General features: G+C 55.7%; 6 protein-coding genes across 6 annotated transcripts; 3 read left to right on the forward strand and 3 right to left on the reverse strand.

The window, feature by feature from the left end:
* Positions 1-999: 999 nt before the first annotated feature.
* SPSK_05249 (Amphiphysin-like protein) lies at positions 1,000-2,493 on the reverse strand (the record flags this gene model as incomplete). Its single annotated transcript, XM_016731999.1, has 3 exons — positions 1,000-1,025; positions 1,090-2,398; positions 2,458-2,493. 3 exons carry the CDS (start codon positions 2,491-2,493, stop codon positions 1,000-1,002), a joined length of 1,371 nt encoding a protein of 456 aa, XP_016583164.1.
* Positions 2,494-4,230: 1,737 nt separating this feature from the next.
* On the forward strand, positions 4,231-6,126 carry SPSK_05109 (cysteine desulfurase; the record flags this gene model as incomplete). The annotated part of the gene is made up of 2 exons (XM_016731860.1): positions 4,231-5,397; positions 5,704-6,126. 2 exons carry the CDS (start codon positions 4,231-4,233, stop codon positions 6,124-6,126), a joined length of 1,590 nt encoding a protein of 529 aa, XP_016583165.1.
* Positions 6,127-7,369: 1,243 nt separating this feature from the next.
* Positions 7,370-7,933, forward strand: SPSK_05604 (mismatched base pair and cruciform DNA recognition protein; the record flags this gene model as incomplete). The annotated part of the gene is made up of 1 exon (XM_016732347.1): positions 7,370-7,933. The coding sequence occupies one exon, from the start codon at positions 7,370-7,372 to the stop codon at positions 7,931-7,933; it is 564 nt and encodes a 187-aa protein (XP_016583166.1).
* Positions 7,934-8,352: 419 nt separating this feature from the next.
* On the reverse strand, positions 8,353-10,242 carry SPSK_05110 (adenosine deaminase; the record flags this gene model as incomplete). Its single annotated transcript, XM_016731861.1, has 2 exons — positions 8,353-10,025; positions 10,113-10,242. 2 exons carry the CDS (start codon positions 10,240-10,242, stop codon positions 8,353-8,355), a joined length of 1,803 nt encoding a protein of 600 aa, XP_016583167.1.
* A 1,388-nt stretch (positions 10,243-11,630) lies between these two features.
* SPSK_04827 (5-oxoprolinase (ATP-hydrolyzing)) lies at positions 11,631-15,809 on the forward strand (the record flags this gene model as incomplete). Its single annotated transcript, XM_016731590.1, has 1 exon — positions 11,631-15,809. One exon carries the CDS (start codon positions 11,631-11,633, stop codon positions 15,807-15,809), a length of 4,179 nt encoding a protein of 1,392 aa, XP_016583168.1.
* A 3,713-nt stretch (positions 15,810-19,522) lies between these two features.
* On the reverse strand, positions 19,523-19,765 carry SPSK_10676 (uncharacterized protein; the record flags this gene model as incomplete). Its single annotated transcript, XM_016736998.1, has 1 exon — positions 19,523-19,765. The coding sequence occupies one exon, from the start codon at positions 19,763-19,765 to the stop codon at positions 19,523-19,525; it is 243 nt and encodes an 80-aa protein (XP_016583169.1).
* Between the last annotated feature and the right edge of the window lie 1,638 nt (positions 19,766-21,403).

Genomic DNA, 21,403 nt, shown 5'->3' on the forward strand with positions numbered 1-21,403 from the left:
ATATAAAGCACAGAAAGAAACGAAAATAAAGGCTACGTTCGACGCACGGACGAGTTTGAACTGATACGTAAATCAACCCCACCTATGAGAAAGACTTCACTTTCAGTCCCATGACGCCGACTGGACAGAGAGTCTCAGCCTTGTCGAGCTTCCGTGCATCCCGTTTGTGTCGACGCCCCCTCTTCAGGCTCCAGTCTGGAGGCAACCCTTTTCTTTTGATTATGCAAACTGGTTGGTCCATGGCAATACGGACATCTTTGCCATGAATACCACTGTAGAATTACCCGTTTGGGCTTCCCGAATTGTGCAGATATGCGTCGTCGCCCCGCGTACCGTGGATTTTGGATCCCATGTTGACTTTCGAGCGGCATTCCAATACAGCGTCTTGCATGAGGCTCCCCAACAAGTGTCAGCATCTGCAGTGTACGTGGGGAAGACACCTCATCATGCAGGGCACAAAGATGGCGTATATGCCGCATGGGGGCGAGTATCTCGGCAGCAGCGTGTTCTGAGCCTGGTGCTTTGATACTGGCAGCGTCTTCTTCTCGGCCTCGAGCTCTGTCCCCCACGATCGACAGAGTTGAAACACCAATGGCGTGTAATCTAGCCCGATGTCGGCATGGAGACGAATGGGGGTTGTGGAGAGTGTTGCGGTATTATATTTTTGTAATTGTGCGTCTGTGATGGCTTGTCTCTCCCTCTGTCCTCGACCATCACCACCCCAAGTCCGCGGATATGCTTCGTGAAGCAAAAGACAAAGGAGTGGGACGAGAGACCACCGCAAATCACACCATAGAGAACAGTAGGACGACTGAACGACAAATAAATGCAAAAGCCTTTGGTATACGAGTATTATCTATATGGCATATTGTACTCCATCCGTTACGATGACCGTGGAAATGATAAATGCAGAACAAAGCAACGCAGACGAATGAAAATGTAAAGTATGAGACACGGCCAGAAATAAACAGAAGCCGGCTAGCGAGGCTTTCGGGGCTTCTAACCGTCGACCTGCACATAGTTTCCTGAACAGACGTCAGTTGCTAATCATAACACTAGGGACATACGTACACATCATGGAAGACATACCTGGGAACTGCCCTTGCCGGCCTTGCAGCTTGCCCGTCCACCACTCGTTGACATTGTCGGACCGCGTGACAATCTCAATCACGTCGCCCGCCGAGAAACTCAGGTCGCCGTCCTGTGCCGCTGCATAGTCGTACAGCGCTGTGGCCGTCTCGGCTGCGGGCACGGCGCTCAGGCGCTGCGGCTTGGGTTTTGGCGGCGGCGGCTTGGACTTGGCGGCGGCGGCGAGGGCACTGGCGCTGCTGCCGACGTGGCTGCCGTACTTGGTCATGCTGTTGCTGCTGTCGACCTCGGCCGAGTACGGTGGCGGCGGGTGCTCGGCGGACGAGCTGGCGCGGCTGCGGTAGGGGTAGGTGGCGGTGTTGCCGGTGGCGGGCGAACCGGGCGGCGATGCGGAGTCGTATTCGCCAGAGCTGGGGCCCTGCGTGATGGCCAGTGGCCGGTCCTTGCGGCCCTCAATCGCCAACCGGTTGCCGTACTTGGACTTGGGCGGCTGGCCCGGCCGCCGGCCGCCGGTGGTGCGGAACTTGACAATCGACAGCTTTTCGGTGCGCTCCTGGATGTCGCCGCGCTTCATGTCAAAGGCTTCCTGGACGTCGAGCGTCAGGTTGAAGTAGCCAATGTCCACCTGCTGCATCTTCTCGTGCAGCGTGTAGAACACGTTGAGCTGCATGTAGTAAAAGGACTGGAAGAGTGGCTGGATGAACTGGCGCTCGAGCGAGAACAGCTTGGGCAGCTCGTCCTTGAGCAAGTCGTTAAAGTAGTCAAAGTCCTGGGTCGACTGCTCCAAGTCCGCCTCCGCCTTGTACAGTGCCTTTTCGTCTTTCAGGGACTTTTCCTTCTTGTCCTGCAGCTTTTTGAGCGCCGCCCGGTGCCGGTCGTAGTCCAGCTTCTTGTGCTCGCGCTTCACGGCGCACTTGCGGATTGCTTGGATGACGACCAGCAGCTCGTCGGCCGGCTGCACAACGCGGCTCTCAATCATTTCCAGCTCCGGCTTGAGCGTCTCCTGCAGGTCCTTGACCACGGCCTCGTACTCCTCGCACGCGCGGATGCCCTCGACGTTGCCCTCGGAAATAAACGAGTCCGGGTCCGACACGCTGCCGCTGATGGGCTTGTAGATCTCGGCAATGGCCTGCGAAAACTCGATCTGGTGGGTGAGCATGCCGTTGATGGCATCGGCGTAGCGTTTGCTCTCTTCGTGCAGCTTCTTGGTCTGGGCCTCGAGGTCGTCGAACCGCCGCTCGGCATCCAAATAGATGGGGTCCTTGGTCTGCTCGCCCATGTTGAATTTCTGCCGGAATTGTTGAGGGGCCTGATCGGTTAGTTGTCTTTGTGTCTCTTTGTGAGCAGCGGCCCAGAGAGTCAACGTACCCGGGCAATGCCCTTGGAGAAACCCTTGAAGCTCATTGTGACGAGCTGGGGGGGAGGGCAAGTCGTGGGAGAGTCGTGGGAGAGTCGTGAGAGAGAGTCGCGAGAGATGCTGCGGATATTTCGAAGTCGTCGACGCCGTCGATGCTATTGAAAGGGAGGACAATCGGAACGCTCGGCGACGTCGGGAGACGCTGGGACGGGCAAAAAAATGTAGTGATAACGCTGAACGCGAGGTGAAGAGTGCGTCACGAAGTGAACAAAGGTCGATTCGAAGCCAGAAGCCAGAAGCCAGGCGTTACGTTGGCACGATACCAAGAAACGCCGCTGCCTTGAAGATTGCGCCTGTTGGCCAAGGCCAGGAAATCAGGTTCAGTGCCAAAAAGGCCTTTGGTGTGGTTTGGTGCGGCTGGTGGGCGTTTTTGGGTGGCCTTTCGGGGCTTTCTGGGAAGGAGGGGATGGGCACCAAAACCGGCGCTCTTTTGCACCTTCCCCACGGTTTATGCTGGAGAAGGCCTGATGACGTTGTGTATTGCTTTCTCAGTGCTGTGTCGCTCCTGCGGTTTACCGATTAGCGCTGGACTGGGTGGGCAAAGCTTTGGCTGCGCTTTGCTCTTTGCGGCGCTTGACGAGTGGGTCTTTTGGCTTTCAGTGGCAGAGTGGGTAAGAGTGGCGTAGATCGTGGCAGTGGGCAGGACGTAACCGACGGGCACTCCGCGGACAGGGAAGGCGCAGGGCGACAATGCGTCGTAAACAGAGAAAGAATGGCTTGATTTACGGGAAAGAGCCAAGGAGCCATTTGGAAACCGATTGAGTGCGACAGGCGCAATTCATTGCACTCGGGAAGTCGCGATTGTCAGACGCCCGTTGGCTGGTTGGTCAAGGTAAAAGCGCCGACAAGACAGAGCACCAAAAGGACGCCCGGTTAGCTGCATGCAAAGCGTTAAAGCAACTGTGCGAATAAAGTAATTCAAGTGCCGACAGGGCGTTGCAACGCCGCACGACATGCACAAGCCAAATAAGAGGAGAGAATTCGTGAGAACCGTTGCGATACTCAGTCGGACCAGCGCGTGCCTGGACGACTCTGTAAGGAACAGCTCAGACGGGAATGGCTCTTCACATTCCTCTCACTATGGATTGACTGTTTTCTTTGACTGTTTAGTTGCAATACATTGCCATTGATGTGCACTCCAACGTGCCTGCCCTTACGGTGCACACTCAGTAATCGCAGGTTCCCCCTTGCCTAATTGGTCTACAGAACGACCTCGCCTTTTCCAGCCCACGAACACTGACAGACAGCTGAAGCGGGGCAGGAGCGAGCTTCTGACCGCCCTGACAAAACGAGAACAGACCCACTGGCAGAAAAAGCACCCCACAATGGGACCTGTTGACCTGATTCGTCCAATCGGACAGTGGCAAAGTTGCTCCGATGTTATCACCGAGTTTCCCTTCCCCAGCTGAATTGCCCGTTGGAAAGGGGAAAAATGGGAAAATGAGAAAATCGGCGTTCGCAGGCGAAAAACACCTCCTCCCACCAGGACAGACGAAGTAGGTGAGCAACAAAGAAACGCGTGCAGGCAAACTGCATCCGAGGCGTGACAAATTCACGCCCTTCCTTTGATACGTCCGTCTCCCCTTGCCTCCTTATCTCCATTTTCGATCCTTTGACTCCGTTGACCTCTTCCTCTTTTTTCTTTCCCTTCATTTCATCCTTCCCTCTCTCTCTCTTCTACGTCCTGTGCCATCTCCATCGCCATCGCCATCACATCCATCACCATGCCTTGCATCACATCCCAAGCCTTATTATTAAGGCAGGCCGCGCGCCTTGCTGCGCGGCCGTCGGCTCCGGCTGCTTCGGCATCGTCGTCGGCTCTGCGGAGAATGCACAGCGGACGGCCCCGGCCAGCGACGACGGCTGTGTCACAGTCGCAGACGCCTGCACAGGCACGGAGGACGTATGTGTCCGAGTCGAAGCGCGACAATGCCCAGGTCGCCGAGGCCACCAAGAAGATCGAGACCGCCATCCACCTCAACAAGAAGGACTTCCAGAACGCCCTCGGTGAGGTCCCCGTGCCCACATCCGGCGCCGGTTCCGACGTCCTCGTCAGCCCCATGGCCGAGGTCCTCAAGCAGGCGACTGTCCTCGAGGAGGGCCAGCGGCCCATCTACCTCGACATGCAGGCCACCACCCCCGTCGACCCGCGCGTCCTCGACGCCATGATGCCCTTTTACGTCGGCATCTACGGCAACCCGCACTCCCGCACCCACTCGTACGGCTGGGAGAGTGAGAAGGCAGTTGACGAGGCCCGCGAGCATGTCGCGCGTCTCATTGGTGCCGACCCCAAGGAGATTATCTTCACGAGCGGTGCTACCGAGAGCAACAATATGAGCATCAAGGGCGTGGCGCGCTTCTTTGGCCGCTCTGGCAAGAAGAAGCACATCATCACGACCCAGACCGAGCACAAGTGCGTGCTCGACAGCTGTCGCCATCTGCAGGACGAGGGCTTTGAGATCACCTACCTGCCCGTGCTGGCCTCGGGCCTGGTGGACCTCGAGGCCCTTGAGGCTGCCATCCGCCCCGAGACGGCCCTGGTCAGCATCATGGCCGTCAACAACGAGATTGGCGTCATCCAGCCGCTGGCCGAGATTGGCCGCCTCTGCCGCAAGAAGAAGGTCTTCTTCCACAGCGACGCCGCGCAGGCTGTCGGCAAGATTCCCCTCGACGTCAACGCTATGAACATTGATCTCATGTCGATTTCGTCGCACAAGATCTACGGCCCCATGGGCATCGGCGCCTGCTACGTTCGCCGTCGTCCGCGCGTGCGTCTTGACCCCATCATCAGTGGTGGCGGCCAGGAGCGTGGTCTGCGCAGCGGCACACTGGCCCCTCCGCTGGTTGTTGGCTTCGGCGAGGCGTGCCGCATCGCACACGAAGAGTTTTCGGTAGGTACCATCTTTTGTCCTCAGGGTCAATGGCCATTTCATATCGGCTTTGTTTGCTCTTTTTTTTTTTGGTTGGCTCTTGCCCCTACCCTACGATATGATGATTTGCTTTTAAACATGCATGGCTTTCTGAATGTTCCTCTTTGAGGAAGAACCATGTTGAGAATTTGAGCTACGTCTGATCCAAAGCCTGTTTGGGCTTGCTGCGTTGTGTTTTTTGCTTTATTGTTCCTCTGTTTCTGTCTTGCCCTGCCTTCTATTCGCATTGCTTCCAAGTTGTGTGCCGATCTGACTAACACGCAACAGTACGATTCCAAGCGTATCAAGTATCTCTCCGACCGTCTGCTCAACGGCCTCCTGGCCATGGAGCACACGTCCCAGAACGGCGACCGTGACCACTTCTACCCGGGCTGCGTCAACGTCTCCTTTGCCTACGTTGAGGGCGAGTCTCTTCTGATGGCCCTCAAGGACATTGCCTTGTCCTCGGGCAGTGCCTGCACGTCCGCGTCCCTCGAGCCGAGTTACGTCCTGCGCGCCCTCGGCAACAGCGACGAGAGCGCTCATTCGAGTATCCGCTTTGGAATCGGCCGCTTCACCACAGAGCAGGAGATTGACTACGTGCTACAGGCGGTGCGCGAGCGTGTCAGCTTCCTGCGCGAGCTCAGCCCGCTGTGGGAGATGGTGCAAGACGGCATCGACCTCGACTCGATCCAGTGGACCGCCCACTAAACTGAACTGCGAACTTTCGCTCTGGTCATGATGTTCATTTGTTCGTACTCTTATTTACGTTACGGTACTTTACGATTCGTCCCGGGCCTTTACGGGTTGCGTCTACGTGTCAAGTCTGGCCGAAAATGGCTACGAAAATGAAACCCACATGGCTGAAGACTGTCTACGGCGGCCTCTTTTTGTCGTTTTACTACCTTTTTGTTTCTGGGCTGGAATCTCTTCTATGACCTTTTGGCCGGTCATTTTCATGCTTACGGTTATGCTTCATGAAGGTTTTGTCTTCTTTGCCCACTACTTTCCCTCGCGGAACGACCATCCCATCAGACAGGGAGATGATAGAATGAACATATCTAACGTTCCTCTCTGTCTAATGTATTATTTTATTCCCTTCCATCTTTGCTTGGCAAATGCTGAAAATAATCTGCGCTTTCACATGGTATCTAGAGTCCAGGCGGCAAGGAGACGTATCGTCTGACGAGCCTTAACAATTCGTCGCGCCCACTCGGCTACTTTGAATGTGCCATGAAAACGGACCCTGAATGCCCTGTAAATTAGACAGTTTAGCGTCAACGGCTGATTTTCAGGGGCAGCACCACGCACTATGATCGCGACAATCTCCGAGCCACATGCCCGCTCCACTGCGAAGAAGCCAATCGAATGTGACGGAGGACATGAAGCAATCTACTTTCGAAATCCCCACATGTTTCAATTCATAGGATGTGGCTCTACCATTTACAGTTGCCTAATTTGGAGCTTCGCCGTGGATGCTGTCGGTGCACTTTTAACAGTGACATCATAGCTGGTCTGGCTGCTGCGGGGCTCCCTCCAAAGCCACTGTAAAAAGGCCATAGAAAAGTATATGACGTCATCGTCTTCGCGCTAACCTTTCTCTTGTCGTTGCACTTGCGAAAGCCACTTCCTGTTTTGGACAAACATCGAGATCAAAGTACTGTCTCTAGTAAAGCCGGTAGAAAGCTACACCTGTCATTGTCTAGTTAGGGGTCCCTGCACGTTTTCTTCAGTCGCCATCGCCAACGAAGCTCACGCAAGGGTCGCGCTTGCCCCTGACAAGTCGGACGCGTCTGTCAACTATATAAGTCCCTGCTTTCTCCCCTCTTGGATCGTCAGTTCTCCTCTTCGAACACAACAACATTCAAAACCTTCACTCAGACACTCAGACACTCAGAAAAACAACCAACAAAACCCTCACCCTTTTACAACAAACCCACCCCACCAACCCAAAATGTCTTCCTCCAACACCAACAACAACGGCCCCTCGACGGTCCAGTCTTACATTGACTCCGCCGTCGGCACCGTCCAGAGCGCCATCGGCAACCTGACGGGCAGTGCTGGCCAGGAGAACGCCGGCGACGCCAAGAAGGAGGGTGCCAAGGCCGAGTACGACGCCTCGCACGCCACCGTCAAGGGCCCCGGCTTTACCGCATCGTCGGCCGGCGCTGTAACGCGCGACGACCCCGACCGCACCACCGGCAGCTGGAACCAGACCATTGGCTCGGCCAAGGAGGCCATTGGCGGCCTTGTCGGCTCCGAGTCGCTCAAGTCGGCCGGCCGCGAGCAGAACCGCTCGGGCCAGGAGCAGGAGGCGCGTGGCCAGGTCAACGACTTTGTCTCGGGCGCGGCAGACCGCGTCAAGGGTACCATCGGCGGCGGCGTTGCAAACCTCACGGGCAACCCCGAGGCCGAGCGCGAGTACCAGAGACAGCACGATGTGGGCAAGACGCAGCAGCGCGGCGCTGAGGTCGACATCCAGAAGCAGGCCGAGGCGGAGCGTGCTAGCCGCGAGTAAACAAACGATTTTACGAGAACGAGTCATTTCCCTTTTTTCTTTTAGTTATATTGGTACATTTGACGATGTCACTTTGTGAAGGAAATAAGCAATGCTAGCGGTTTATGAGAACATATATAGCGAAAATTTGAAAATCGTCCTTTTCGAGAACTCTTTGAAATGATAAGGTGAAGAAGTGAAAAAGTAAAGTTTGCAAAAATATACAAAACAAAGATAATCCAACAGTAAACAGTATTCACTCCGTAACATTCCATGTTGAATGCGCTCATGTTGAATGCGATGTCGTTACGCTTTCCCTTGAACCATCCCAGTGAACACGCCTTGGTGAAAGTACAGCAATAACAGAAAGAAAAAAAAAAGATCCAATAAGAACAGCATCGCCATCTATAGATAGCCTACTACATCTCGCTCTGAGAAAATCAGTCGTCATCTCCATACTGCTCGCCGTACTCGGTCACGACCCACAGACAAAACTTCTCCCACTGCACGCTCCACTCCTTGAGACGCTGCGCTTTGATGCTGTTGCCCAGAGACGCCTCGCGGATGTGCTGCGTCCACTCCTCGTTGGTCTCGTCCTCAAAGGCTGACCACCGCACACTATTCTCGGCGAGGGAGCCCAGACCCGCAAGGCCCAGGTTTTCCCAACCCTGAAGGGCCTGCCAAAAGTCGTGCGAGACACCCTCCAAGTCTTGGCCCAGGATGGCCGGGTCGTCGTTGTTGAGGCCGCAGGGCACGCCGCGCGCCAACAGGGCAGGCAATGGGTGCGACAGAATGCTGCCGCACAAACGCAGAATCTCGTTACTGATGGGACACGACTCGATGAGGATACGTTTGTCCTTGACGAGATCGATGAGCAGCGGGTGCTTATACAGACTGAAGCCGTGGCCGATGCGGCGCGTGCCCAGCAGAATGGCGTCAAAGACGTTGTTGTCGGTATCGTCGCCGTCGCCCAGGCACTCGCCTGCGTGGAAGAAGAAGGGAATGTTGACGCCCTCCTCGGCACACTGCTTGCGGAACCAGAACAACTCGGGCAGCAGGTCCTTGAGTGGACGGCCCAGATCCTCCTGGCCCACAACGTCGTAGCCGGCAATCATCTGCGGGTAGGCCAGCTTGGTGGTGATGCAGTAGTCCATGTTCTCGGTAATGGCGCGGGCGCCAAAACTGCGCAGCTCGGTCCAAATAAAGCGCAGGCCCCAAAAGGCATTGTTGGTCTCCTTGCGGAATTTCTCCACCTCTTCCTCGGCCACGCCAAACAGATGCAGGTAGTCCGGCTCGGGCTCCTCGCTGCCCTCACGGTGGTAGTCGCAGGGCCACTTGATGCGCACCTCAACCCAGCTGAGGCCATCGTCGAACATTTGGCGCATCAGTTGGCGCAGGAACGCGCGCCACACGGGCTCATAGTGGATCATGGCGCCCATCATCAGGAAACATTTATGGAATTTGTCCCAGATGTGGTCGAGGCCGTGGTGCTGTTCGATGGCATCGAGCTGAGAGATGGTACAGCGTGTCTTCAGCCAGGCAACAAAACCCTTGCGCCCACCATCAGGGAACGCGTCTGCCGCCTCGGTCAGCAGCACCGGCGTGCCAGCCACATAGCTCGGGTCCCAGGGCGCCGGGTTGGCCTTCTTGGAGCCGCCACTAGCCTTGCTCTCGGCCTCGGTCACAATGTGATGTGCGACTTTGCGGTAGGGAAATGTCACGACACGCTCGGCGAGCTGGGCCGGCGTGGCCAGCGGGCCTGATGTGCCGACAATGTGCAGGCCCGGCGTCTCGAGCAACACGTTGAAAACAAACTCAAAGTTGACAATGGCGTCACAATGGGCGTGCAGGAGGGAGCCCTTGGGCAGTTTGCGAACAATCTTCCAAAGCGCGGTTTTCTCAATGAGGCCCTTGGCATGTGTGAACACTTGGCCGGGGTAGATAGTCATGCCGGCACCGTCATCGCGACCAGCGTCGGGTCCTCCCTCGCCCGTAGCAATCTTCTCCTCGAGTTTCGGCGTCCAGATGCGGCGGCGTTCGTCAGCGCGGATGCGGTCGACGATCGCACATGCTTTCCGAGCAATGGGAGAGAGTCCCTGGCGGAAAGCATAATCTGGATTGGGGGATTGGTAGGGAATGGATTAGCCTTCGAGCCTTTGAGCACACGGCAAGGCACGCCGAGCTGAGAAACTGCACATACCGCTCCTCTTTTTATGTTCCTCAGCGATCAGGCTCTCGCGGCCTTTGAGATATTGCTTGATGACGGCATCTTCTGTGGTGGGCAGCTCCGTGGACACGCTGGCCCAGTCTTCGTCGGTGAAGCCTCCCATAGTGCTAGGCAGTGTCGAATTGCGTGAGGTTATGCCGCAGATATTATGACATTGGCTCCTTGGGTGTCGTGATCTTTCTTTTGTCGAGTGTCACCCTTGCAAACTCTTATACTTTTGTAGCACGAGTCAAGCAGGACTTGTAGGGCTACAGCCGACGTCCGTAAGCGGTAAGAACGGGCGAATTGCTTGTAAACCACGGGAAACTACCGTGCAAGACGTGCAGCTGCAGCCTGTGGAAACCTAACGGTCGCCGTCAGCATGAGTCAGAAGCGGGGGCCCGAGTGCGAAGGGTGCATACTAGGTGCATCCGGGCAATAATTCAGAGACTTCAGTCGAGAGTAAGCAACGACAACGGAAGAAAGAGGCAATGCAGGGCGAGGACGGCAGCAGAGCAGAAGCAGACTCGACGGGACCGGAAGAGGATCAGGTTCTATGTCCAGTTTGAGTGCTGGTACCCGAAGGATTCGTTATGTAAGATATCGTGGGGAGAGCAGCGAACGCACAGTGCTCGCCTAGTATTTGTAATACCGGTCCAAAATTACTCCAGGGTAAAGCTCCTGGCGATGCGAAAATGGAGAGGTTCGTTGGATGGAGGATGCTGGCGAAAGTAGCAATTGAGAGTTAGAAGAGGTCACCAAAGAGGACGACGTTGAATGGTTTGTTTCAAAATAGGCAGGCATGGAGGACATGATGTTTACGCCTATTGCGGAAGCAGCCACTCGCATACATTTGCATTCCTGAGAGGCTCCAACATCACAAGGCACGAGGGGTTACTTAGGCAGGCACCATTGGCACCTTCTTGCTGTGCAATGGCGCTATCGACCTCATCCGATAAGGAAGGCATGGAGGGGCGATACGGCGATAAGAGCTCCGGCAGGCCTGTCCGATCAAGGAAGCCACGACGGATCCGCTGACTGCCGGCAGAGCACGCAGAAAGTACTTTCCCGCACAAATACGCAGGGAAGGTACGACCAAGCCAAACCAATGTGTCACGGGGCTGACCACCGGCTTCCCTTTCCGTCTGTCATGTATTGACTTTTGAGCTTTTTCGATTTTCCAATTTCCAAACATCGTGATTTGGGATACACAACGGAAAAGAAGAAGAGTCTACGATGCCCCCGGCGAATTGATATATAGACGGGCAGCTGCTATCACCGAATCAGCGAGGTTGAGCATCGTTGCATCAACACCACTTTCATCGCCTCTAGTCTACTTTAGCATCTTCATCTGCAGCATCAAAGCGTTTACGACATCTCATTTCTGGATCACTTTTGTCACTTTTGTCACTATTGCCACTTAATTGCTGCTTCTTCTTCTTCTTCTTCTTCTTCTTCTTCTTCTTCTTCTTCTTCTTTCTTCTTCTTCTTTTGTTCTCCATTCAGCGTACAATGGCATCCACGCCAGCATCCGCCCGCAAGGGCAAGATCTCCATCGCCATCGATCGCGGCGGCACGTTTACCGATTGCTTCGGTAGTCGTGACGGCGAGCACATTGTCATCAAGCTGCTGTCCGAGGACCCGGCCAACTATGCCGACGCTCCGCTTGAGGGTATCCGGCGCATCATGGCGCATTTTTTGAAGCGCGACATTCCACGCGGCGAGGCACTCGACACGGCACAAATCGACTCGATCCGCATGGGCACGACGGTGGCGACCAACGCGCTGCTCGAACGCAAGGGCGAGCCCATTGCACTGGTGGTGACCCGCGGCTTCCGCGACTGCCTGGCGATCGGCAACCAGTCACGGCCGCGCATCTTCGACCTGGCCATCCGCAAGCCCGACGTGCTGTACGAGCAAGTGGTCGAGATCGACGAGCGGGTGACACTCGAGGACTATGCGGAGGACCCGGAGCGGCGGCAGACTGAGGCCCACGTGAAGGCCCGTACACCGGAAGCGTCCCTGCCCGAGACGGAGCTTGTGTCGGGCGTGTCTGGTGAGACGGTGCGCGTTCTGCAGCGGCCGGACGAGGCCGCCATTCGGACGCAGCTGCAGGCCGTCTACGATAGCGGCATCCGTAGCATCGCCGTTTGCCTGATGCATGCATACACGTTCCCAGACCACGAGGCGCTGGTTGGCCGTGTGGCGGCCGAGATTGGCTTTGGACACATTTCTCTGAGCTCGGAGTTGATGCCGATGATCAAGCTCGTGTCGCGGGCCACCTCCGTGTGTGCTGATGCGTACCTGACGCCGGCGATCAGGAAATACATTGCCGGCTTTCAGCAGGGTTTCGCCGGCGGCCTGGGCAGCAAGAGCGTCAAGGACAAGTCGGACGCAGACAAGGCCAGTGGTGCCGGCCGTGGAGCGCGCTGCGAGTTCATGCAGAGCGACGGCGGGCTAGTCGACGTGGACAAGTTCACGGGGCTCAAGGCGATCTTGTCTGGGCCGGCGGGCGGCGTGGTCGGCTATGCCATCACGTCGTACGACCCCAAGACACGCATCAACGTGCTGGGCTTCGACATGGGCGGCACATCGACGGACGTCTCCCGCTACGGCGAGGGCCGCTATGACCACACCTTTGAGACAACGACAGCGGGCGTGACGATCCAGTCGCCGCAGCTGGACATCAACACAGTGGCGGCCGGCGGTGGGTCGATGCTCTTCTTCCGCAACGGCCTGTTTGTGGTCGGCCCCGAGTCGGCCGGCGCCCACCCTGGCCCTGCATGCTATCGCAAGGGTGGTCCTGCCACCGTAACTGACGCCAATCTCTATCTGGGCCGCCTGCTGCCCGAGTTCTTTCCCAAGATCTTTGGCAAGAACGAGGACGAGGGCCTGGACGTGGCCGCCAGCGAGGCGGCCCTCCAGAAGCTTACGGACCAGATCAACCGCGAGGCCACGACGGGCAAGACGATGAGCGTCGAGGAGGTGGCGTTTGGGTTCCTGACAGTGGCCAACGAGAGCATGACGCGGCCGATCCGCTCCATCACCGAGGCCAAGGGCCACGACCCATCCAAGCACCGCCTGGCAACATTTGGCGGAGCGGGCGGACAGCATGCGGTGGCGATTGCGCAGTCGCTGGGCATCCGCCAGATCCTGGTGCACCGCTACTCGTCGGTGTTGTCGGCATACGGCATGGCGCTGGCGGATGTTGTAGACGAACAGCAGCAGCCCGAATCCAAGGTGTGGCAGGAGGGCGAGAGCAAGGGCGTCGTGGGCGAGCTGCGCGACAAAATGGACAAGCTGCGCGAGCGGTCGCGCGCCGCCCTCCGCGAACAGGGCTTCTCGGACGACGAGATGGTGTTTGAAGAGTACCTCAACATGCGGTACCGCGGCACGGAGTCGGCGCTGATGATTGTGCAACCGACAGCGGACGAGGCCAAGGAGCACTTTGGCGGTGATCGGTGGGCGTACGGGCAGGCGTTTGTGCGGCACCACCGCTACGAGTTTGGATTCACGCTCGACGACCGCGACATCATCGTGGACGACGTGCGTGTGCGCGGCATTGGGCGCAGCTTCCGGTACGACGAGAAGACGGTGGACGAGCAGCTGGCATCTGTGACGATCGGCGACGTCCAGGCCAGTGACAGCGCAAAGCGCCACGACCGTGCCCGGGTGTACTTTGACGGCGGGCGCGTGGACACGCCCATCTTTAAGCTCGAGGACCTCGCGGTGGGCGACCGTGTGACAGGACCGGCGGTGCTGGCCGACGGCACGCAGACGATTGTGGTGGCGCCCAGCACGGCTGCGACAAAGCTGGCGACCCATGTCATCATCGACATTGAGCGCGACAGGCGCGGCCACAAGGAAACGGAAGCCACGAGCGCCGGCGACGGCGCCAAAGACCAGGCGGTGGACCCAATCCTCCTCAGCGTGTTCGGTCACCGGTTCATGGCGATTGCGGAACAGATGGGGCGCGCGCTGCAAAAGACGAGTGTCAGCACCAACGTCAAGGAGCGGCTGGACTTTTCGTGCGCCATCTTCGACGCCGACGGTGCGCTCGTGGCCAATGCGCCGCATCTGCCGGTCCACCTGGGCAGTCTGTCGACGTGTGTGCGGCGACAGGCCGAGATCTGGCGCGGACGGCTCGAAAAGGGCGACGTCATCATCAGCAACCACCCGTCGTACGGCGGCACGCACCTGCCAGACGTGACGCTCATTATGCCGGCGTTTGACCGCAAGGGCGAGAACATTCTGTTTTACGCGGCATCGCGCGCGCACCACGCGGACATTGGCGGCATCACGGCCGGCAGCATGCCACCGCACTCGCGCGAGCTGTACCAGGAGGGGGCGGCGGTCAAGAGCGCCAAGATTGTGGCGGGCGGGCGGTTCGACGAGGACTTGGTGGTGGACCTGTTCTACAAGCAGCCGGCGCAGTATCCAGGCTGCAGCGGCACGCGGTGTCTTGCGGACAACATCAACGACTTGAAGGCGCAGGTGTCGGCGAACCAAAAGGGCATATCGCTGATCGAGACGCTGTTTGAGGAGTACGGCGAGGACACGGTGGACCTGTACATGCGGGCGATCCAGGACAACGCGGCGCTGTGCGTGCGCACGCTGCTCAAGCAGGTGAGCAAGCGGTTCGAGGGCCGCGACCTGGCGGCGGTGGACTACATGGACGACGGCAGCCCGATCCGGCTGCGCGTGGCGATTGACGCCGACAAGGGCGAGGCTGTGTTTGATTTCGCAGGGACGGGCCCCGAGGTCTACGGCAACATCAACGCGCCCGAGGCCGTGACGTACAGCGCCATTATCTACTGCTTGCGGTGCCTGATTTCCGAGGACATCCCGCTCAACCAGGGCTGCCTGCGCCCGGTCACCGTCAAGATCCCGGCCAAGTCGCTGCTGTCGCCGTCGGACCGGGCGGCCGTTGTGGGCGGCAATGTGCTGACGAGCCAGCGCGTGACGGACGTCATCTTCAAGGCGTTTGAGGCGTGCGCTGCCAGCCAGGGCGACTGCAACAACCTGACGTTTGGGTTCGGCGGCAATGTGGCGGGCAGCGACACCGTCAAGGGTTTCGGGTACTACGAGACGATTGCAGGCGGCAGCGGCGCAGGTCCGGACTGGGACGGCACGAGCGGCGTGCACACGCACATGACCAACACGCGCATCACGGACTCGGAGGTGTTTGAGCGGCGGTACCCCGTGCTGCTTCGGGAGTTCTCGCTGCGCACGGGCTCGGGCGGCAACGGCCAGCACCGCGGCGGCGACGGCGTGGTGCGCGACATTGAGTTCCGCATACCGCTGCAGGTGTCGATCCTGAGCGAACGGCGCGTCTACCAGCCGTACGGGCTGGCGGGCGGCGAGCCGGGGCAGTGTGGCCTCAATTTGTGGGTGCGGCGGGTCGAGAAGGCGAGCTGGGAGGTGGCCCTGAAGCGGCTGGAGGCAGGCGAGGCCACCGACAAGGACGCGGACGGCGACGCGGACGGCGAGATGGAGGAGCGGCAGATCAACATGGGCGCCAAGAACAGCGCGCCCATGAACAAGGGCGACCGCATTATTGTGTGCACGCCGGGCGGCGGCGGCTGGGGCCCGGCAGGCAAGGCCAAGGCGGTGTCGTCGGCGGCGGATCCGCAGCGAGCCTGGCGCAAGGGTACGCACGGTGCTCGTGAGGACACTGCGCTGCAGGTGTAGGTGGCTGGAGTCTCGCTTCTGCGCTGTACTTGCGTTCTTGTTATGTTCTTCCAGATTTGCTGCGAAGTTTGTTTTCATTGGATATCTGATACAGTCAACATACAAACCCCCTTGTAGATGCAACTATGATGGACCCACTGGTCCGTCAACGGCTTCTCTGGAGGTGAGATTTGTTGTGTAAACAGCTTCTGCCCAGTCTCGCCAAACCCGTATCATAAAGTACGTGATCTATTTATGGAAACGGCGGTGGGTGAGCGGCCACGAGTGCAATAAGCCCCAACATCGCTACAAGCCACGAGGGACGGGCCCTTGAAAAACAAAAATGGCGGGGGATAGCAGACGGGGAAATAGTAATTGACACCATCTCCCGCGTCCAACAAATCTGATACCAGTCAGCGAAGGGTCCAAAAACGAACAAGTGGTCCATGCACACACAGACCGGGGGAGTGCAAGGTGGTCAAAGTTGAGGAAACGGAACGAGCCACCTGCCGAGGTACCATGAACACACACAGAAAGACGTACACTGGAGAGGCGGTTTGTCTGGTTTGTCTAGCCTGGTCTGACCTTAGCTGGCTGTGTCTGATGGCCTGATCTTGCGGTGGCCAGGCAACGATGGTGAATGAGACTTGTGTGCACGTTGTGGAATATTCTACTACTGGATACGGCAATTCTGGACTGACGACAAGGGTCGTAGCCAGCCCTAAATGTCAATGCAGCACAGCGAGACGAGACGAGTACAGGTTAGACGCAAATAAATTAAGATCCGGCCATGCCTGTGCGGCTGGGCGCGCTTAAGTGGCAGTCCAGCGCCATGTGGTTCTATTTTACTTGGACGTATCGTTATTATTATATTTGTCGTCGTTGTTTCCTTTCTGCCCGGAAACGCATAAAATGCCTCGTGGATTAAATGACCGGGGTAATACGGATACCTAGGAACCACCGAGGAACACAAGGCGAAAACAGGCACGGCAAACGCTCCACTGAATCATACAATATGAGCCGAGAGGGGTCTGACACCAGCTCTTGCTTGGTTGCATCCTCGTTGTAAGTCAAAAAAGGCACGGGAGACCATTAAGCCGCAATGCTTTTCCCACATTTGACAGTTATAAGAAGAGAAAACAAGAGGCGTGGTACTGTGGCGTGGTGCATAATGTATATCGAATGCTGTGTGGGGATTGAATCAGACGCGCTGTTGCCGGTTCTCATTGCAGTTATTTTTAATACCTTATGCATGCCTTAAACGTGAGTTTTTGCTACACAATGGCGCCCACACCTTGATCCGTCCAAACCGAGGCGGAGAGCAGCAAGGAGGCCAAGAATAAACCAAATGGCAAGTCAGACGGAAGAACCGCAAAATACGGCAAGAGTCCACCAAGGCAGATTGCAGCACTGCCCGGCGTTGCCTCGAAAAACGGCAGCACTCTTCGCAAGCCGAGGACGGCCAGGCTTGTCAACTAGGCTGTACGATCATATGATCTAGAGAGTCAGAAATTAGGCAGGAAGCAGACTGTGAGACGAACAGTGTCATACTTGATGTGAACGTCCAGAAAAGCACGGCTGGCAGCGACACAGTTTGTTTGAAATGTTTTTGGCATTGATTGCTCAGTGTCCAACTGTTCAGCTCCTTCGTCCGAAGTGCGTCTTCCGTATGGGACTATATTCTGAAGGTTCCTGGGGTTCTAATCTCCCTGACATACACGGACCGGCCGTGAGACAGGTGTAGAAAAGAAAAACCAGAGACCAAATACCAGAAAAGCCAAACGACGACAAAATCTGCAGACGGGAGGAGCAGAACGAGACAGGACGGTTTATCTGGTTCTAGACTAAAAGTTATATTGATGGGGTTTGTTGGTAAGCTTCCTTCCAAAGCCAATTGCCAGAATTGTCGTGTGGTGAGAAAGACTTGAGTGAGAGGCGAGACGAAATTGGTGACCCCTCCGACCTCGGACCTTGTTGTTTGCGTTCGATGCGTCGATGCTTTGATTTTCGTTTCCGTTATCCCCGTTTCTCATGGCCATGTGCGTAAGCCGGCGTACTAAAATAAAATGAGAGACGGTGGCACTGCCATCGTAACAGGAACAGGAAAGTAGAATGACCTGCAGAACAAATGAGGGGAGTGGGGTGAGAAATGCAAAGATGGAGTGAGCGAGTCGGCCAGCGGCTTTCCCACTTCTCTCTGATTCTCCCAAGATGATCCCTTCGCTTTGTGCCGTCCAGCACGTTACTTTCCGTCCCAAAGACCTGTCGTTCCGTGATCCATATATCGTTAAGGAAAAAAGAAGAATGAAACAAGGCGAACAAGAAGAAGGAGGAAGGGGCCGTCCAAGCCATAAAAGATGCAAAAGGCAAAACGAGAGACTGCTTCCAGAGCAGCACATTATGAATACAATCAGCCAGAAATGCAAAACGCGGAACAAATCAAGAACAAGAGAAAACAGAAAATAGAAAGGCTAGACCCGGCCAAAATCGCTCCCAATATGCCCATCAAAATGTGAAAAGGAAAAGAAAGCCAAAAAGAAACACAAACCAGGAACCCTATGAGAAAGAAAATAGAAAAACAGAAACTCCGATAAAAGAAAAACCCGTGGTATCCTAAAAGTACCATACTTTTCGACCCGTAATCCATATCCAGTTGCCAGAAAATCAAAACAAAACGCCCACTATGAGACCGTTTTCCTCTAATGCCACTGAAGAGACAAGGACAGAGGAAAAAGAAGAGACAAAAAGAGAAAGAAGAATAAGAAAGTGGTACAAACCACGCCTGCCCAGCGCATGGACTAATCGAGCCCGAGCGGTGATAGGGAGGTTGAACGCTTCAGTAGGAGAAAAGAAGGGAAATACCCGCTGGGCAAGTGGGGGAGAAGAGAGATCGAGAATGTAGCCACACTGGGTCGCAATGTAAACCACTGGTGGTCATCTCACAATAAATGAAGAAGGAAAAAATTAAGAAAATCCGGGGGGCGTGGCAAGAGGCAGATAGCCGTCCTGCCACGTCCCTATGCAAGTCCCAAAATCACGCTGGTCCACAATGTCCTTGGCCGATGCGATGCTATGCTCCCAAAAAGATGAAAAAAGAAAATGAAGAAGGTCGAAAAGAAAGCGCAAAAGGGGGAAATCACAAATGGTGACGATAAAGAGGGAAAGAGGGCTGCCAAGAAGTGTCCAAAAAGTCAGAGGACCAGAAAGAGGGAACTGTGTTGCATGTGTTGCAAGATGCAAAAAACGTTGTCGGCCCTTTTTTCATATCGTCTTGAAAAGAGCAGTGTGTGGCGTCTCTTCTCAAGGCTGTCTTCGTCGTGTCTTCGGCAACGGTTGGTTGTGTTGGTGTTCGAGCTGTGCTGCCAAGCGGTTGTTCGTCGTTTTGTGTTGCCGACGATGAGCTGGGGGTGAAAGAAAAAAGAATGAGAGGGGACAGAAGAGTGACATTGAGGAGTGGGAGGAGCGTGGGCCAAGAGAAGCAAGCCGGTTCTGATGAAGAATTGTATGTCCTTCGTCTGGTCCGGAAAGGTTCTGCTGGGCTAAGGCGGAGCGGAGCTTGACTTGAGACGATCGTGGCCAACAAAGAGATAGGAAAGCTGGGACGGCGAACGCACACTGGAAAATGGCCTCATCCGGAAGGAATAGAGATACCGCACCCAGGCCCAGAATTCAAAAATCTCAAACGGTGGCAACATCGTCGATGAACGACACCCCATTACCGAAGACAGAACACTTCACCGGCGCCTGCTGCTCTTGTGCGACTGGCTGCTGTAGTAACCCGAGTCCGAGTATGTGTAGGCATCGGAGCTATATGCCCCCTGTGGTGGCTCAGAGTGATCGACGCAAGTGTAGCCCACCGGGATTGTCCGCTCCTGGACTTTATGACCGGACTGACTATACGCAGCACAACGATCAACGGCGTGCTTGTAATAGACACATCCGCACACCGAGAAGCGCTCCACGAGACGATAACACATTTTGGCGATGCTGAAGCACTGATGGCACTTTGTTTGTATCCTAGGTTGGCGAGAAAGAATTGCCGAAGTCGTGATAAAGGAACAGGACGACAGACTGGATGGAGCTCGCGCGTTGGCTTTGGCTTGCTATTGCTCTTTGAATATTGGTTGCTGCTCTGATGTTTCTCGTTTATAATGAGATGCTGAAAACAGGAGGAGGGGGTATCAGATAAATGGGAAAAGGGAAGAATATAAATACAAAGCTGCGTTGAAGAGATAATAAATAATAGAAAAAAAGGAGAAGAAAAGAAGTGATGTAACAAACAAGCAGGCTGGTGAGATCACTGCCCGTATGTGAGAACTTTGTGTGGAAATACCGGAGGGGTAAAGTGATAGGCCGGAGTTGATAGACGAAAGACAAAAAAAGAATAAGAAGAATAAAATATAGAAACAAAACTCCCAAATAGGCGAACGAGGGTGGCTCAGTTCTGAGGCACTGGCCGGAGGGAGACTGAGGGAAGAGGGAACAGGGAGCGATGGAAACACAAGAAGACAAGACGACAGGAGGACAGTGGGACACGCAGACGAAAGGACCACGGCAAGGCAGGACGTCGACTCAAGAAGGCAAACAATAGGATAAAAGAAATAAGAGAGGGATCAAATTGGAGAAACAGAAAGACAAACGAAGGCAACAATCCTATGACTGTTTGTGAAAACGCAAAAGGACAAATGAAATATGGTGAAGAGCAAGGAGCATGGAGAGACTCATAGCCGGAACAACATGGGAGGAGGTGAGGGATGGTCTCGTAGCCTTATACTCCTTGGTAGCCTGGTGAGAAAGGCTCGTCATGAGGATGGGGACCATGTCGACAGTTGAGAGATTGGGACGACTTGTTCAGGCAATCCACCCGGTGACTAAGGCGCACTTGGTGTGGGAGTTACTGCAGCTCTAGTGGACTAAGAGCATGCAGGTGTAAGAACAGAAGTGGGCGCAGGGACAGGCACCGGAAGACAAGACGACAGGAAACGAGAACGAAAAACGATACGCATAGAGGAAGGGAGACGTCCAAAACTGGCCATAGGAGACAGAGCGAGCTTCCTGGGCTTCGTTGTTTGTTGCTTGGGCGTCAAGGGCGCAGTCGGGGGAGAGATGGTGAGGAGGGGCGTGGGAGGAAGGTGTGTGCCAGTATTACTATGTTTGTCCAAATATACGATTTATGGAGAATGGGAATATTGAAGGTGTGGATGCGGCGGGTGGGAGTGTGCATAAGTGCGTGGGTTTAGCGGCAGGTGTGAGTCGTGGGAGTCAGAACAAAGACAAGAGGAGAGAATAGGTTAACGAGGCTCAAAGTACAGAGCAGCCTGCCGTAATTGAAAGCGCCAGACGAGAAATGACACAAAAATTATCACAATTAAGGGGAAATCCGTGGGAGAGAAAAAGAAGGGTAACAAAACATGTTCTTTCTGGAAAAGACGAAGATGATTTCTGAAAAATCGAAACCGTGGGAGCAAAACTGAGCCAAAAAGAGAAATGGAGTTGCGATGAAGTCAGGTTGTGCGGCCAGGCCTGGGGCCCGTAGGATCGCGGTTCACACCACTGGATGGACACTGGCTTGGTGTGACCACAGTTCTGCCCTATGGCCTGCATTTGCATTTGCA

This window comes from Sporothrix schenckii (genome assembly GCF_000961545.1).
Source record: "Sporothrix schenckii 1099-18 chromosome Unknown Cont49, whole genome shotgun sequence".
NCBI classification, from domain to species: domain Eukaryota; kingdom Fungi; phylum Ascomycota; class Sordariomycetes; order Ophiostomatales; family Ophiostomataceae; genus Sporothrix; species Sporothrix schenckii.